This window comes from Stenella coeruleoalba, assembly GCF_951394435.1.
Source record: "Stenella coeruleoalba genome assembly, chromosome: 6".
In the NCBI taxonomy this organism is placed as follows: domain Eukaryota; kingdom Metazoa; phylum Chordata; class Mammalia; order Artiodactyla; family Delphinidae; genus Stenella; species Stenella coeruleoalba.
Genome location: NC_137151.1, coordinates 92,641,588 through 92,658,523, shown reverse-complemented (window position 1 = coordinate 92,658,523; position 16,936 = coordinate 92,641,588). Strand labels below are relative to the sequence as shown.

The following is a 16,936-nucleotide window of genomic DNA, read 5'->3' as shown; positions in this document are numbered from 1 at the left end:
GTGACCTCCTTTCCTAGCCAAGACTGTTGCTGAGGTTCATTTGAATCCGATCTTAACCTAGCTCAGTGATGATGGGTCTGTGTTTGGGGTGGAAGGGATGGGTACAGAGTGTGATTTATTCCTGTCTCCCAGACCCGTAGTCCTGGCACTGAATTCCAGCCCCTGTGGAGATGGCCTTCGAAATGAATGGAAGGCCAAGACATTTTGCTGCTGTTGATATTTAATTTTCAAATGTGCCTTTTGAAATATCTGTTGATACTTTAGAAAGTCTGGGCTTTTCTTAACCATTCTAGAAAAAACATCCAGATACATTTAGAGTAGATAAAAGTATCTGCTTATAGCTCAAATAACTCTGTTATTAAAAATATGTATGACCTTTAGACAATTCTGGAGTTGATAATGAGGAATATTTGTGTATTATTTTAAAAGTAAAACCAAGTAAAGGAAACTCCTTGGATTAAAATTGGGTAAAGAATAGAATCTTCAAAATGAGGCTTTCACTTTGCTTGATTAACATGCTTTTCTAATGATTTAGGCATCGGCGCTAGCCCATATGTGATGAACTGCAATGTTACCATAGATTCTCAAGACTTGGCTCTGGGAAAAGAGATCGTTAGTGCCATTCGGGGCTCAAATGTGAATGGATTGAGGGGCGTCCAAACGATGGCTTTTCCTCACGAAGGGAAAATTGAGATAGCTTGCAATGTAGAGAGTTTTGAAGATCAAGAAGTTACAGAAACCTCAGAAGGCTCTCAATACATGGCTTACAGTGTCCTTGGGGACCATTTTTATTATGTATCTCCTCATTACATAGAAGCTCAAGTTAAAAAATTGGCAAGTGATCAGGGAATTGGCATTAAAGGAAGAGCATTAATTGGATTTACACCCCAAGAGTGCAAGAACTGTGCTGAATATGCTATTAAGGAAGGTATTGGGGAGTTCTGGAAGATACGCAGAGGCATTTTCATGTGATCCAATCTAAGGCTTCATTGAAATTGTAAGGAAAAAATATCAGCCCTTACAAAGTTTTCTTTTGGCCAGTGAAGACGAGTGGAAGATCCAAGAGCTTGGTTCCAGCTGTGAATTGGAAAACTGGAAGCATTCTCTGTCCAGTGACAACAACAGGTGTTGAAAGATTGTCCATAATCGCCTTATGATATTTCTAGTCGTCATTAAAACTTCGTGAAATCCTCCTCTGTATCAAGTTCATGCACTTGCATGTACTAGAAGCCCTCCTGAATCAGCTGGGTAAAATGGCCATCATTGCCAAATCGTCTTTAATTATCATGAACAAAACTAAAAACGGACTCAATTTATTTGGTTTTCCTGACCTCTTTATTCCAGAGTCCTGTATTCAACTCTCATTTTTTAAGTAATCATTTTTTTAATGTGCACTTTTAAAAATCAAGTACTAAGTAACTAAAAAATGGGGAGAATTATAAAATAAAATTACTCTTTCGAAGCATGATTGTTCTTTCCTGCCTTGTTTGGGATGACCCACTGTTCATTCTGGAGCCAGATTTGTCTAATTTTTTTATGTTTATGTGGAGAAGTGGAATGATGGTGTTGGGCATGACTTCAAGGGATTGTATTTATTCTTTTTGGAATTTAAATGGGAAGTCTGAAGGTTTAGGGAATTTATTGCTCTTGAGCAAAGAGAAGGGTTTTGGTGGAAAAATGTTATTTGAAAGAAATCAAAATAGGTTGCCTCTCTGTGAACTGAAAGAAGCCACCACTTGCTGATTCTGACAATTTTATGTAAATCCTTAGTGCTTATAATTCTTTGGTACAAGATGCTTTCTGTTCATAAAGCACAAAGAAATGAATTTTTCCATAGGTTTTGTTTAGCAAGAAAGATTATGGTCTTGTCTAATAAGAGCACATAATGTGTTTATTTTAAGTAATTAAAAATAAAAAAGAGGTTGAACTCAGTCTTTTTATAGGATCCAGTAATCTATCCTAGTATATTTTTTTGACTTACATTTGACTCTTGACTGTGATTGCATTAATTGTGTTTCAGAATTGTGCTTTTTTGGGGGTGTTTTCTTTTTGCTGTTTAATATAAATACAGCAAAGATGGAGAAATGATGAACCAGGTGTGGTTTTCAGGCGTAAGGAAGTTTAGTTGCTGTGATGAAGAGAGCAAATGCTCTCCAGTTAGACCCAGTGAGTCCGGGAGAGCTGAGAAGTTGTCATGCCTCTTTTTTCTCTTGCTTTGTCAGAGGCCATGTGGCCTAGTAGGATAAGTGATGGACAGTGGATTCTGGCCTGGGTTCTGGTCCTTGCCCTTACCTTCCCCGTAGGCATAGTTTCATTGCCTATAAAACAGGGAAAAGAGTTCCCACTCAGATTGTGTTCTAGGGGATAAATGGAAGTACTTTGTAAGCTGTAATGTAAAAATGAAATATATTAACACTTTTTCCAGATCTCTTCTAGAGCTTTGCTTCAGTTTTGGTCATCAGTATTAAACACATGAGAGGGTAAAAGCACAGGTTGTCACTGAGTCATTAGGGGTTGTAGTAGGAGTTGATTCATTTGCCACTTGCCTGGATTAACCTCTCCAGATTCGTATCACTGCATTCTAGACTGCCAGTTTTGAGCAAGGCCTGTTTATAACCAAACATCTATTTAATGGGTGTACGGAGTTTCAGTTTTTGAAGATGAAAAAATAATTCTGGAGATGGATAGTGGTGATGGTTGTACAATAATATGAATACTTAATGCCACTGAACTACACACTTAAAAATGGTTAAAATGGTAAATTTTATGTATATTTTACCACAATTATTAAAAATTATATATTAATTTCATAAAAATTTAAAAAAACACAAAAAACAAACATGTGAATAAGACAATTTCACTAAGCCCACACTTTCTAAATAAAATTTTGTCAAATTTCTAATATCCATTAAAGTGTACAAACATATAAGATCTGTTTTTCCCTTTTTAATCTATTATGATGGACTTGGGCACTACATGTGAGGCTTAGTTAATGGTTTAAAATGGAGTTGATTAAATTTGGCATTTGATCCAGCTGTCTTTTGTTTTGTTTTGCTTTGTTTTGCGGTACGCGGGCCTCTCACTGTTGTCGCCTCTCCTGTTGCGGAGCACAGGCTCCGGACGCACAGGCTGAGCGGCCATGGCTCCACGGGCCCAGCCGCTCCGCGGCATGTGGGATATTCCCAGACCGGGGCACAAACCCGTGTCCCCTGCATCGACAGGTGGACTCTCAACCACTGCGCCACCAGGGAAGCCCAGCTGTCTATTTAAGACAATAATTTACTATTTTTGTTATAAACAACTTTCAAAACCAGCGCAACCTCACTTCTTACCACTTGTTCATATTCTAATTTCGCTGTTTTTTTCTATTGTCTTCCTCTCTTCCCCTTCTCCCTTGCTCCACCATGGTTCTTTAGAAAATCTGAAACAGCTGTAAGTTGCTGAAGGTTTATCCTTTGGACGGATGTGGCATCATCAGCTCTCTCTATGTATGAGCTGGCAGAAGTAGCCAGGATGGATCTATAACAAAGAAGGATTATCAAATTGGGTTGAGAAAAATCTGACCAAACTAACAAATACCCTGATTCATATTAACCTTTTCTCATATTACTCTCTTAGAAACAGACCAACACTTTGTGCAAATGTTTCTGCAGTATTTTTTCCATTGGACCTCAAAGTGGACATTGTATGGAATGTGGCTTCATAGCTTGTTTAACCTCCATCTCCTGCCAGATGACTTTGCCCATGACTTGTGCCAATTGTAAATGGGACAAAATCGATGTGGACAAATAGAGTTTACATTTTATTAACTCTTTAGTGTTTTTTACTCCACCCCACTTTAAATTCAAGTTTTAGTTTCTTAGAAGTGGGACAAGGAAAGCAAAAATCTAGGCTGTGAGGTGATAAGGGCTTTTGTTGTTGGTGGGGAGGGGCTGTCATTTGCTTCCAACCTGAACTTGGGCTTGACTCCACAAGTTAAAACATCTTTAACATAAGGGGGAGGGCTAAGTAAAATATAACTGTAAAATAAAACAAAATGGGGGGTGATATTTTCATTCCTCAACATAATGAAAAGCCTTACTCTGTAATTGGTTTGTACCGTCTTGGAAGTGGCGTCCATGGACCACAAAGGACCACTCTATGAGAGATCTGCAAGGAATTTATCATTCCCTCTGGCTGAGCCAAAGCAGGCTTGATATACAGTTTTGTTTAGTATAAATATTCTCATGTTACTGTTTACTCTGTGGGGATATGAGGATCTCACTGACAGGGTACGTGCTCCACTGCCTTGCTTTTAAAAGGCATTTTATTTGACTCTTTTGTTTGTACTTGCCCAGAAACTTCAGAGAATGGCCCAGGAACTTGTTTGATAAGCATCCAGACCACGCTCCCGGAGTATGTCGCACTTGGGGGTTCGAAAAGCTTATTGTTTTAAGCAGGCCCGCACATGGCTTCGAAGGAGCCCATTTTTCATAGGTAAGAACAGTTAGGCCGCTAACAGCAATCCCTTAGAGTGCTCCTCTAAGGTACAAGGAAAGGTGCTGGTGAAGCATGGCTCTGGTTGAACTCAGCCTGACGTTGGATTACTCTGTCACTTCTTTTGCCCAATTTGCAGTATTTTGCGGCTAATTAGTTTGTTGTGAGTTAAGATGAGCGACAGAGACCTAAACATGGGATGCATTGCTCTTTCTAAATGTGTAATGTGTGCATGGTCCAGCTTTTGTCTCTCAGCCCCACACCAACCCTCACCTATGCTGCTTTATGCCACCAGGACTCTGCCGTTAGGCTCTGCCTCTCTGGGGAGCTGGACAGGGAGGCTGCAGGGCTGAAGGAGGAGAGGGGCTTGCTGTTTCAAGTTCCTTCCCGTTTCGGGCAGCCCCACCGCAGCAGTGGCTCTTGACCTGACAGTGGCTCTTGGTTCCAGGCTCCAGCTTTTTTCTCCTGTCACTTTGAGAACCTGCCTCAATGTGCACTCAGAAGCACCGGCAGTGGCTGAACCCCAGCTCTGTGAGGCCTCTCTAGGCTTCTAGACTCTGAGAACCCTGCCCCCTCCCTTTGATCCTCCAGCCTTGGGGCATAGTGCTTCCTGCAGTTATTTTTATCTCTGGGCACCACATTCTCTCCTAGCTCTTTTGGTTCTCCAACAACTGTTGACCAAATTTTCAACGTTATTTCTTTTGAAATACTTAGATCCTGTCAGAAATAAATTCTGACTAGATCCTGTCAGAAATAAACCTATCAACAGACCAAATGGAAGGAAAGGAGAAAAAGGCAGAAAATATTCAGTGTGGATCTATAGAACCTAATGAAAACAGCTTGTTGATGATTACTTGCCTTTTCTTCTCATTCGCATTGTATTCTCTGAATTTCATTGTTTTCTTATCATCACGTTCTGTGTTCCCTTTGACAGTCTTGCTATTCTTTCATCTAATAGGGAGTCTGAGTGTTGAATTGGGGTAAGGATTGGAAATATCATGGTAAATCATTGGATAGAGTTTTCCAAAAGACTCTAGAGTGAATGTCTTTCATGTAGTAGCTTAGTCCACCATTAAAAATATAGACTAATATAATTTTAAAAATTAAAGTTGGGATTTCCCTCATGGTCAGTGGTTAAGAATCCACCTGCCAATGAAGGGGACATGGGTTCGAGCCCTGGTCTGGGGAGATCCAACATGCCACGGAGCAACTAAGCCTGTGCACCACAACTTCTGAGCCTGCACTCTAGAGCCCATGAGCCACAACTACTGAGCCTGAGTGCCACAACTACTGAAGCCCACGCGCCTAGAGCTGGTGCTCTGCAACAGAGAAGCCACCACAATGAGAAGCCTGCACACAGCAATGAAGAGTAGCCCCCACTTGCTGCAGCTAGAAAAAGCCTGCACGCAGCGACAGAGACCCAGCGCAGCCAAAGATAAACAAATAAATTAATTCATTTAAAAACAAAGAAAAGAAAATTAAAGTCTTTTCAATCTTTTTTTTTTTTTTTTTTGCAGTACGCGGGCTTCTCACTGTTGTGGCCTCTCCCGTTGCGGAGCACAGGCTCTGGACGCGCAGGCTCAGTGGCCATGGCTCACAGGCCCAGTCGCTCCGCGGCATGTGGGATCTTCCCGAACCAGGGCACGAACCTGTGTCCCCTGCATCGGCAGGCGGACTCTCAACCACTGCACCATCAGGGAAGCCCAGTCTTTTCAATCTTTTAATAGTTGTATGTCTTTCCTTTCATGCCATCTTCACCTGCCAGGTAGATGATGCTTTTTAGCTGGTGGTAGGCTCCTAGCTAAACATCTTTCCCAAGCCTTTTATGTACCATCCTATTAACTTTTTCTTAGGAAACCCCATCTGCAACCAGTTACTGTTTCCTAACTTCTTAGGTACCTCTGTCTTCATGAAGACCAACTGCTTTGGGAAAAGTAATCATTATGATTGATGTAGTCTAGCAATGACCAAGTGTTATAAAATTATATTGTTTCTAGTAAGTATAAAGAATTTTTGGTAATTGATAAGTATTATTCTGTCTACCCTACAATTGTGTTTAGTAGTTCACCTTCCTTTATGATATCCACTCCACTATTTCACAAGGATAAAAGCAAGATGAAAGAGCGAGATACAGAAGGATGTCTTCAGTGAACCCTTTTAGCATCATTAATCGTGGCTACCTTTCATTGAATTCCAACTAAGTGTCAAGTACTGTTATGTGATTTTCACAACAACCCTTTGGAGTAGATGACTGTAAAGAAATAAAATTCCCCAAGTTCTTTTTAGCCCACTGGGTCAGTCAGGAGTTCCCTCCCACCATATCCCATCTTCTGTAGATTTATACTGCTCTAACCCTAAACAGTGCCCTTGAACCCACATCCTCAGGACTTCAGGCCTCTCCTCCTAGGCCTGGTCAGCATTTGCCTCTAGTTTCTTGTGATCTAGTGAGAAATTGTACATCCAGTTGGTTGAACATCCCCTTCCATGGCAGTTCCATAGGATGGCCCACCTCAGAATCCTGAAACTTCTTCCAGACCGTACTTCTGTACTCTTTTCTCATTTAAAATCTCTTCGAGATCTGTCTTTTACACAATTATCATATACTGAGTTCTTGCCCATTTATTCCTTCCTGTACCTGGAAGATCCATCAGCGTCCAGTTTCATAACTTCCTCCCCTGGACTGTCAGTGTCTCCTCTGCAGGACTGATTCAGTGCTGCTAAGCACAGCCATGCCTCACCAAGTGAGGAAGTGGAGGATGAATCCCCACATCCCCAGATTTCTCCCAGATGAATTTCTGCAGATTGAGTCACAAAACTTGCTACAATTAATTGGGAGATTCCTGGAATCACTCTCACAGTCCTGAAAGAGGCACGATGTCTGTAGGACCCAGAATGGTCCCCGTCACTGTTTAAGTAAGGGAAGGATGTTGCCACCAGATGGTGCCAAAACTGCAGCTAGCACCAGGGCACATCTGGATTGTGCAGTCAATACCCCAGAAACTCCTGGCTGGCAGACCGCCTAGAGTCACTTGGGTTATTTGTTCTACTCTGAATTCACATCCCCACATTTCATGCAGTTATATTTTTTGGACTTGATTTGTTGAGTTGTGGCAGGGCTTTAATTGATCTCTTGTTTGGCTTGCTGGCTAGACTGTAAAGCCTCTGAGGATAAGGCTTCATTCACTAGTGTTTATTGAGCACCTACTGTATTTTAGCGGGGCAGATTTACCACAATGCTGAGGAAGCTTAAGCTGCGAGTGCCCTCACTTGTGTGAAGCCCGGGACAGGCCCTGGTAAGAAGCTCGTAGTGTTGTACGATTTTGTAAAACTTGCAAACATAAGATATTTTAGCCACAACTTGTTGAAACTGATGTATATTCCCAATTATACTTTATTAAACTTCTCCTCATGACAGGTGGTATTGGAGTGGCCAGGGTCGGCCTCGTGGACTTACAGCCTGTGCAGTAGCCCGGGGTCCTGTGCTTGTTCAGTGCTCTGCTGTCACTGAAATTCTGAATAATTTTCCATTTGCACTGAGCCCCACAAATTATGTAGCTGGTTCTGGGAGTGGCCATGGGCATTTTTGGACCCAGATAAAGGGAGGTTGAGTTGGGGATAATTAGGATTTAGTGTGATATATTTATGTGGTTCATAGTCACTTCCACGCGTAGTTAAGTTACTGCCAACTCTCCCAGTGGGGGAATGGCTTCCAGGAATACTCCTCTCTCCCACTGCGATGGCTTACCCAGTGTTGTGACACACAAAGCAGGACCAAAAGGTTGTCACAAATGAATATGTCTTCTGGTACCCAGCACCAGAAATGCGTAAGTTGTGGAGGAAAAACAAAAAACTGAGGCTCAGAGAGGTTAAGTAACTTCCTTAAGGTCATACAGCTGCTAAGTTGCAAGACCAGGTTTCCATTTAGTCTGTCCTTTCTAAAGTTTGTGCTTTTTACCCATTGCTGTCTAATTTCTGGAGCAATGAGTCATTTCCTCAGAAACATCTTCTAAGACCACTAGGTTAGGTTATAGACTTCATAATGCCTGTCCTTTCTTTCAAAGCCCACATCACAACAATTTAATTACTAAAGTAAATGTCATCATTATGCTTCACCCTCCATGGAGGAAGCCATCTGTTTCGTTTACAGCTTAGGGTCTCAGCATGTATAGTCAGTGAATTAGATTCTTTAGGTCTACTAATTTTCAGAGGTACCTTTGAGTGGCTTCTTGCTTCAAACGCTTTCTTTCTCGCCTTTCCTCCTCTCCCCACCCCGGGTGGAGGTGTTTGAGGGGGTCCTGGGAACCACAAAACATTAGACTCAGAGTTAACACTGGAGAGTGTTGAGATGGTGCAGTTGGTAATGGAGAGGTGTTATCATTTATTCATTCTCACCTTCATGTGACTGCCTGATGCCCATTCTAGGTACCAGGTACCCATTTCTAAGGGGGCGGGGGTTCTGGTCACATGTCATAAATGTATCTGTTTCATCGTTTTATATTTTCGTAAACTGAGGCATCTTAAAATGGGGGAACACCTGTATCCAATTTTCCCCAGAATATACAACTGAGTTCTCTTATACTCCTCATTTCAGATGAGGTTTTCTGATGACACCATCTGGGAAATGTCACTTTGATTAAAGTAAATATGCAGCATAGTTAACACTGGGAGCCTATGTGAATTTCCCTAAGTAGCCACATCTTACAGAAGCAGAAGGCAGCTGGCCCTTTGGGTTAGGAGAACTTAAGAGTGTTGCATTCCACGCTTTGGTGTCAGCCGAATGGCAGTGTGTGGCCAACTGAGCTCTGAAGGGTCTTGTATATTTTTCTTTTCTTACCATTGGGCATTTTTTTTTCTTTTTCAGTTTATTTTGTCACTAAGAAAAAAATATATAAAAATAAAAAACTGAGCTTTATGATTGCCAAGTTTTTCTTCCAAACTAAGAAAAGAAACCAGTTGTTGAAAAATATGATGAATGGCATCCTTTGTTTTATTTTCAGTTCAGCACATGAGGGCACTGCTGTTGGAATGAGGCCAGATTCCCCAGGCAGTAGGGAGCCTTGGGCTGAAAGGAGACCTAGTTATTTTGTGGGGAGGGGGTAAGGTTGGTGTGTCAGGATTTCCTCTCAGCTCTCGCAAACATCTCTTTGCTTTCTCACGTGCCCACCCCTCCTATCTTTCAGTCATTCTTTGTGTTTTCAGCGCTTTCTACTGACGAGGATATTGTCTGTTTTTAAGGAAACACCACTGGTACAATGTGGGTCTTTCAGCGTTTAAGCTGTGGTTTTCGCAACTTCCACAGCTACTGACTTATTTGACTGTGGGGTCATGTATGGTTGAGGGCAGTAGTCAGTTTTTAATGTGTAAGCAAACCCTGCGATTGTTAGCATTATTCCTTCTTTATTGTTGTCTTGTTACCAAGTGGTTTGGGAGAGCCAAGGAGCAGAGTCTAAGTTCTTTGTCTGCAAGTCAACCCCAGAGTAGTCCTCTTTGGAACTTCCTCTGCCACCTGCCCACATGCTGGAATTAAGGGGAAGGGCTGGGTAGGAAGGACCACACTTTACTCTCAAGGCGGCAAGGGAAATGTCTCAGATGACTTCAAAGCATCCACATGTTCCTAAGAAATTAAATCTAAAATTGCTCTGTGGATTTGGGTAAACCATAACTCAGCAGAACCTGTAGCATTTCCCCAATTCAGAAGTCCCCTCTGGAAACTGTGTGTACCTTGGCTGGCATATTTAACTCATCTGTTATAAATTTTGTTTGCAAGGGTGTTTTCCTCCCTAGACTGTGAGCTCTTTGAGACTGTTTTATTCACGTTGGTAATACCGTGCCTGGTGTGAGAAAAACTTTGTTGAATGAATTAATGGACAAATAACTGAATTCAGAACACTGGGGTGGGTCAGAACTAGTCAACTCTTTAGGCATAGATGGCTTAATTGTTCATCATCAGACTCGAGATTTTGTTGCATGAAGTTGAGTTACATTGAGACGTTGCATTTAAGGGAAGGAACCGTTTGGAACTTCCGGGGAACAAAGTTTGGCTCAGCTTATGTGTGAGGCTGGGGAAACAGGGTTGGAGACACCAGAATTCTTCATGAAGACAGGCAATAAAGTGACTCCAGAATGCAAACACCTGACTCTAACTTCCCACGGAAAGATCAGCAGAGGGCAAAGTGTTAGTCTGAGTGCCTCCCATCTCTTCGTATTGTCATTATTCTTAGATTCAGACCGTCTCTTAAATGCCCTGTGATCCACTTGTACACTCTTTAAGCAAAAATGATGCCAGGTTCTGTTCTCTGATTACCAGATTGGAGCTTTTCTCTCCCTGCTTCATTCAGTTAATTGAGCTGTGCTGGAAGGTTCAGTAATTTATTCGATGGAGTCTTTCTGTGCAAACAACCGCAGGCTGAGGGAAGGAGACTTAGCTAAATCTCTCAAACACTTGAAGTGCAGAATTCATGTTTTGGAAAACACCAGGGAGTCAGTGTCCTCAAATGTCATCAATAAAAGACAGTCTCCGTCATCAGCGCTTCATTCTCAACTGAGCTCAGAGCTGCCTTCTCTTATTGCTTTTTACATGTTTGCAGTATCTCATTCTTTCCTTGATTCTGGATTTTCACACCATATGGCCACATCTTTAAGTCATTTTTCAGCTGTTCTATTAAACAGTAAAATGAGATACAGAACAGATTTCTTTGATTTTAAAATAGCATTTTGAGTTTGTGACTTTTTTGTAAATAAAAAAGAAGTAAAGCCCTCAAAAGCATGAAATTTCAGGTATTCCTACCCAGACAGTGGAAGATGTAGCTTTTTACTTACTTAGACTAAATATATGTTTATCTTGTGGAATTTCAACTGCAGTATAAATTGATTCATTCATCCTGCATATTGAAATTCATTTCTACTTAAATAAGATTTAGCCTCCACTGTTCCTAATGAACATAGATTGAAAATGAAATTGAAAGTGTATCTTTTATAACTATTCAATAGCATATTTCTCATTAGAAATGATTACTATAGCTTATGAGCAAACATACTACCTATCAATAATGCTCTATTGCTATAATTGTAGTTGTGATTCTAATATTTAATAAAGTAAAATGTAGGATTCGTTTATATTTTACTTTTTTTTCTGGAATATTTAGTGTCAGTTTCATGAGAAGCTGCAAAGGAGAGAGTGTTACTGCTCACATTTAGATCTCACCAGTGTAGAGTTGATCCAGGTGGCTTAAAGCATTGAGTCCTACAATTTAATACAGTTTACTTCTTAAAAGATTAGACATTTAAAAGGCTATTAAATATTTACTGCTTGTTTTCTGAGCCAGAAGGGGCATTTTGGGGTAAACGGTTTGGTTTTCTTTTGTTTTTTTAAAGAATAGCACTTAAAAAAAGAAAAGCGCTACATGAACAAATTTTGTAATATGAGTAAATTTGCCATCGATCCAGACTTTAGCAGCAGGGACTGTGTCAATCACAGTTAATCAGCTTATGAGTATGTGATCTGAAATCTTCAGTTACCCATTAAAATCTGGACATCGACTTGAAGAAGTGACTGACCTAGAGTTGATTTGTTTAAAGTTAAAACCAAGTGCACTCAACATCCAGAAGGTCAGTAGTCTCTTAATTGTAATCCAATGAAGTCAGTTTTAGGTAGCATACAATTTGTGACTTTTATAAATACAGTTCACATATTTTTACTCTGATGATGATATTATTTGCTGGGGAAAGATACTTCAGTTAGGGATAAGTCCACTGAATGAGAATATTTTGTTTACTATTGATTTTTTTTAGTCATTATTTAATATGATACCTAGGAAAGTAGCACTTTGGAGCAGCCATTCTAAATAATTCAGGTAAAATTATGGTTTTTCTGAATTATTTGGTATATTCATTGTTTTTATTGTCACCATGATGAACTTAAACCAAATTTTAAATGACAGTAACAAAAAGGTAAAAAATTATTTTTAATCCTGTTTAAAATGTTAAAAATCACAGTCACGTCATGTGTTCTATTGTGTCTTTTTTATAGCATAAATCTCTGGAAGACATAGACGATATCACCCAACATGTAGTGTACCATTTCTAGAATGTAAAGATTGTCTTTAATAAGCTACAATTCAGAGGGCTGCGTGTTTTCCACAAAGCAAAAATCACCTCTCAGCATTTACTAAGCACCTAAAAGTTATTGGTGGTAGAAAATAATATAGACACGGTGCTTTTTCCTAAAAGCTTGAAATTAAGAGAGACAGAGGGCTTCCCTGGTGGCGCAGTGGTTGAGAGTCCGCCTGCCGATGCAGGGGACAGGGGTTCGTGCCCCCGTCCGGGAAGATCCCACACACCGCGGAGCGGCTGGGCCCGTGAGCCATGGCCGCTGAGCCTGCGCATCCGGAGCCTGTGCTTCGCAACGCGAGAGGCCACAACAGTGAGAGGCCCGCGTATGCTATAGACAAATCAGAGGGGCAAGCATTCCCCAAACTCTGCATTGTCATTTTCAACCTGAAAGTGAGCACAGAGATCCCCTCCTTGAAGGAAATCCTGCAGTGGGTTTGGAAGAGGTGCCAGTCTATTGGTGCTTTCAGGCCATTACCTGGCAGGTGGCAGCTTATTCTTCTCAGAAAAGAATTTATTCAATAACTACTTATTGAGGATCTTCTGTGCATCAGGCAGTGTTTGTTCTAGGACATGGACCTGTGAATGAGACAAGGCCCCTGCCCTCAGGGAACTTGCTTTCTAGTGATAGTCTACAAATAAGCAAGTAAATAGAAAAGCTGTCATATGATGCTAATTACTACATAGAAGTAAAAAGCAGAATAAGGAGGATGTGAGAGTCTAGGGTGCGTTTGCATTTTTGTAAGATGGTCAGAGAAGGCCTATTTGATAGGTGCCTTTTGCCCTGAGATAGGACAGAAAGAACACAGTGTACTTGTATGGAGGAAAGGCAAGGCAGTAGGACAGCTGGAATAAACCAGACAAAACCCTCCTCTCTAGTTACCTTGTATTGAGTGATCGTGTTTGACACAGCATCACAAGTGGGAAAGAGACAACTTACAAGAGTATTCAGGTCAAAGGGTCCCTGATTCTCCAGTAAATACCATTCTAGAAAAATAATTTTGCCCTCTACTATTTATTGAATGCCTGTGTGGCAGGTGTTGGGTCGGGCATTTTGCAACAGTCCAAGTCGGAAATTTTCTTTAGGCACACTTGAAAATATAAAAAATCTATGAGAAAATAAAAATTTTCCAGCTCCCACCTTTTCTACCAGTCTGTACTCAAACAGATAATATTAATGAGATTAATATCCATTACTATTCATCTGGAATTATACATTTTTTAGGGCATCTGTATTTTCAGTGATGAAGTTTAGGGATTTCTGTCCATCTAAGACATGTCAGGTGGGGTACTGATTCATTTGAACATCAGTGTATGGAAAAGTGATCTTCAACTGGGATGATTAGCGATGCAGATTTTCCTCTTCATGCCTCTCCTTTCTGTAAGGTTTTGGTCCTACTCTTTGAACTAACCTTGCAGAGAAAAAACAATGATAGCAAAGTGAACTGCACATATAATGAGTATCTGTTAAAATAATAGCTCTGGAAAGCAACTGAAGTTTAATGCAACACAGGAATTTTCTCTTCTTCTTTAGCAGATTCACATTACAGCTGGTTTTAGGTCTTGGCCCAAGTGGTTGTGTGTTCTTGATGTCAATGCCATATGTTTAGGGGGAAATATCACTCCAATAGCCATTTAGACCCTCTCTTCATTCATGTACGCTATGCATTTATTTTAATACTGGATTCTGCTTTTTTTAAACGAAAAGGTCTAGATCAAAAATTGGCTTAGAGTTTTAACTGTCTTTGTAATCAAATCATGGTTAGCTTTGAAGAATGGATAAGATTTTGTGGTAAAGATTCACAAGGGCAAAATGACTGTATAAATGTACTTCACCAAACTTCAAAAATACTTTTATCCCTTCCTTTGTTCTCTAGTTTGTTTTTGGTAATTTTATTACTTTTTAAATGGACGATGAAAGTTCATATATGTTTTATGTTTCTGTCAGTTGCTTCTCAAGTAAATATCCCCCTCCTCAATCTATTCCCAGGCAACTTGCATTAACCTCCAGAGGGTTTATATGGAAAACCAGACAAGAACGATGCCTTGGGTTATATGTCCTTTATTCCTATCTCACCTAATTTATTATTATTTTTCAACCTCATGTGTTATTTACATTTCCAACAGTCTTATTATGTTTCTGAGGGAACTTTGGACAGAGAGATACTTGCAGGCAGTTTGAGATGTTAATTTCACATGTACAAGTGTGGCGATTAGGATCAAGGCCTGTCTCCAATAAGAGAAAGGAACTTGAGTCCTCTTTCAGGGACATCAAGAAAGCCTCATTTCATCGTTTTCCCAGGGTCTCCTCTGGCCATTGTGCGATTCCAGAAGCATTTTGAGGTCACTCTGTTTGTGTGTGTGCCCCTGAATCCATCCATTAAATACAAATCAAAGAATTCTAAATTTAATAACATATTTGAGAGTACAATGAGAATCTAGAGAGAGAAAAAAAGATGTCTTCCTTAATTGAACCAGAATTGATGATTAAATTACTTGTGCTTGGTACTAGGATGTTTGAAAATTTAAAAAACAGTCCCCATGGTTTTTGTCTAGGATCTAGCTTTGGATACAGAGTATGCACATATGGAGTAATTAGAGAGCAGTTTGAAGCAGTGCATGGACACAAGAAGGAGATAAATCTCTATGCTGGGCATAAATGGCCTGTAGAAATAAGAAATCATCAGAGGAAATTCAATCAGTTTTTCAGGAAACACAAATTATTGAGAAGGGTGAGAATATTGAAGAATGAGATAACATAAGCAAGAGCACAGAAATAGGAAATAAACGGTACCTAAATGGGCTGGTGGTAGGCATGTATGCGGTCAACACTGAAGGTCGAGAAAGTCCCAGGCCTTGGTTTTTGCCCTCAAGGAGCTAGCTCATAGTCAGCAGGGAGAAGAGTATGCAGGCCACCTAATATAGCAACAGTAAGTGAGAATAGATGGTAAGAGTAAAAAATCCTGTGCTGCTGGAGGGAGTCTGGGCAGGCTTCTTGAAGAAGGAAGTAAAGTTTGAAGAACGGGACAGGCACTTTCAACAAAAGGAATACCAGATTTGGTTGGATAGAAGTGAGATCTCTAGTGAGAAACAATCTTCCATGCACTTTAAAATCTAGTATCAATTATTTCTAAATTTAACGAAAGACCTACTACTTTGTGAGACCTTCTTGCACAATTGCTTTGGGACTTCATATTTGTGAAAATTGTTAATTCATCAGGTATAATGGAAAAATTATAATTTTCCCCAAATTGCATCTTCCATCATTTTTTAGGTTTTTAGGTTTTTTTCTTTTTAACAAAATTCACAGTGAATTGTTTTTTATATATAAACTTGTAAGGAGAGAAAAGACAAAATTCATAATGGAAAACCCTCCACATTATTTATCTATGTGTTTTTATCTTCTAAAGGGGGTAATATAGTTAATTCTTCTAGTACCACTATGAAAATGAACTCACATAAGTGATGTGAATTTTCAAATCTGATAGCATATACAAATACAGTGTAGCATATAGTATATATGAATAGGTTTATAGGTATACCTGCGTGCATATATATGTTTGAAAAGGACACCTTATATTTGCATGTAGCCTCTCTCATCACCTGTACTGTAGCATCAAAATTTTTTCTTTATACTCTTAGTCCTTTGGAAACCACAGTCATCAGAGTAAACAAAGTAGATGGCCTTTACTGTATAATATTATACGGATTTAACATAAATTTCACATTATGTACAATGACACTATTAAATGTGTTAATACAACACATAAAATGACCAATTCTCTTTAACTTTTAATGTTTAGCATATTTGTTTTGATTGTACGTGTGGGAACTATGAGAGCAGCTCTGCAAAAATACTTTGCAGGTTACCATAGTGACTAAATTGTAGTGCTTTATGGTGTTGTCCTTCCCCTGGGTCTTACTTTAGTTTCATGTTTTTTCAATCACAATCCAATAGGTGACGTTTAGATTTTCCTATTCAAAAAAAATATTTTTTGTATACTCACATATAGGTTTATAACTTTACATAAATGTATAATTTGATCATGTTCACACACTTAAAGTAAAATCTCCTTTTTCTCTTCCTCTTTTTGCTGGGTCCCCACATCTCACTTCTCTTCTTCCTTCCCCCAGTAGGCAGTGTTAACAAATGATAAGTATCCTTTCATTTTTCCCGTCTGTTTCCATACAACTGTATACAGACCTATATATGCATTTACAAAAATAAAGCAGTATTTCATGGAAATCCTTCCAAATTAATTGATATACAATAGTTCCTATTTATTCCTTTTAATGGCTACTTAATATTCCATGTGGTAAATAGGCCATAATTTATTTAACCACTTCATTT

The 16,936-nt window shown here is 39.7% G+C and overlaps 1 protein-coding gene across 4 annotated transcripts in view; it reads left to right on the top strand.

Moving 5' to 3' along the window:
- Positions 1-16,936, top strand: part of FTCDNL1 (formiminotransferase cyclodeaminase N-terminal like) — a 202,792-nt gene that overhangs the window by 91,884 nt on the left and 93,972 nt on the right. For 3 of the 4 annotated variants that reach the window (XM_079924134.1, XM_079924135.1, XM_079924133.1), the window contains one exon: positions 536-1,474. The exons of the other annotated variant lie outside the window; for it this stretch is intronic. In XM_079924134.1, coding sequence (XP_079780260.1) covers positions 536-972 — 437 coding nt within the window. In that variant the 3' untranslated portion in view covers positions 973-1,474. Of the gene's footprint in view, positions 1-535; positions 1,475-16,936 lie in introns of those variants that run through there. 4 annotated transcript variants of the gene reach the window in all.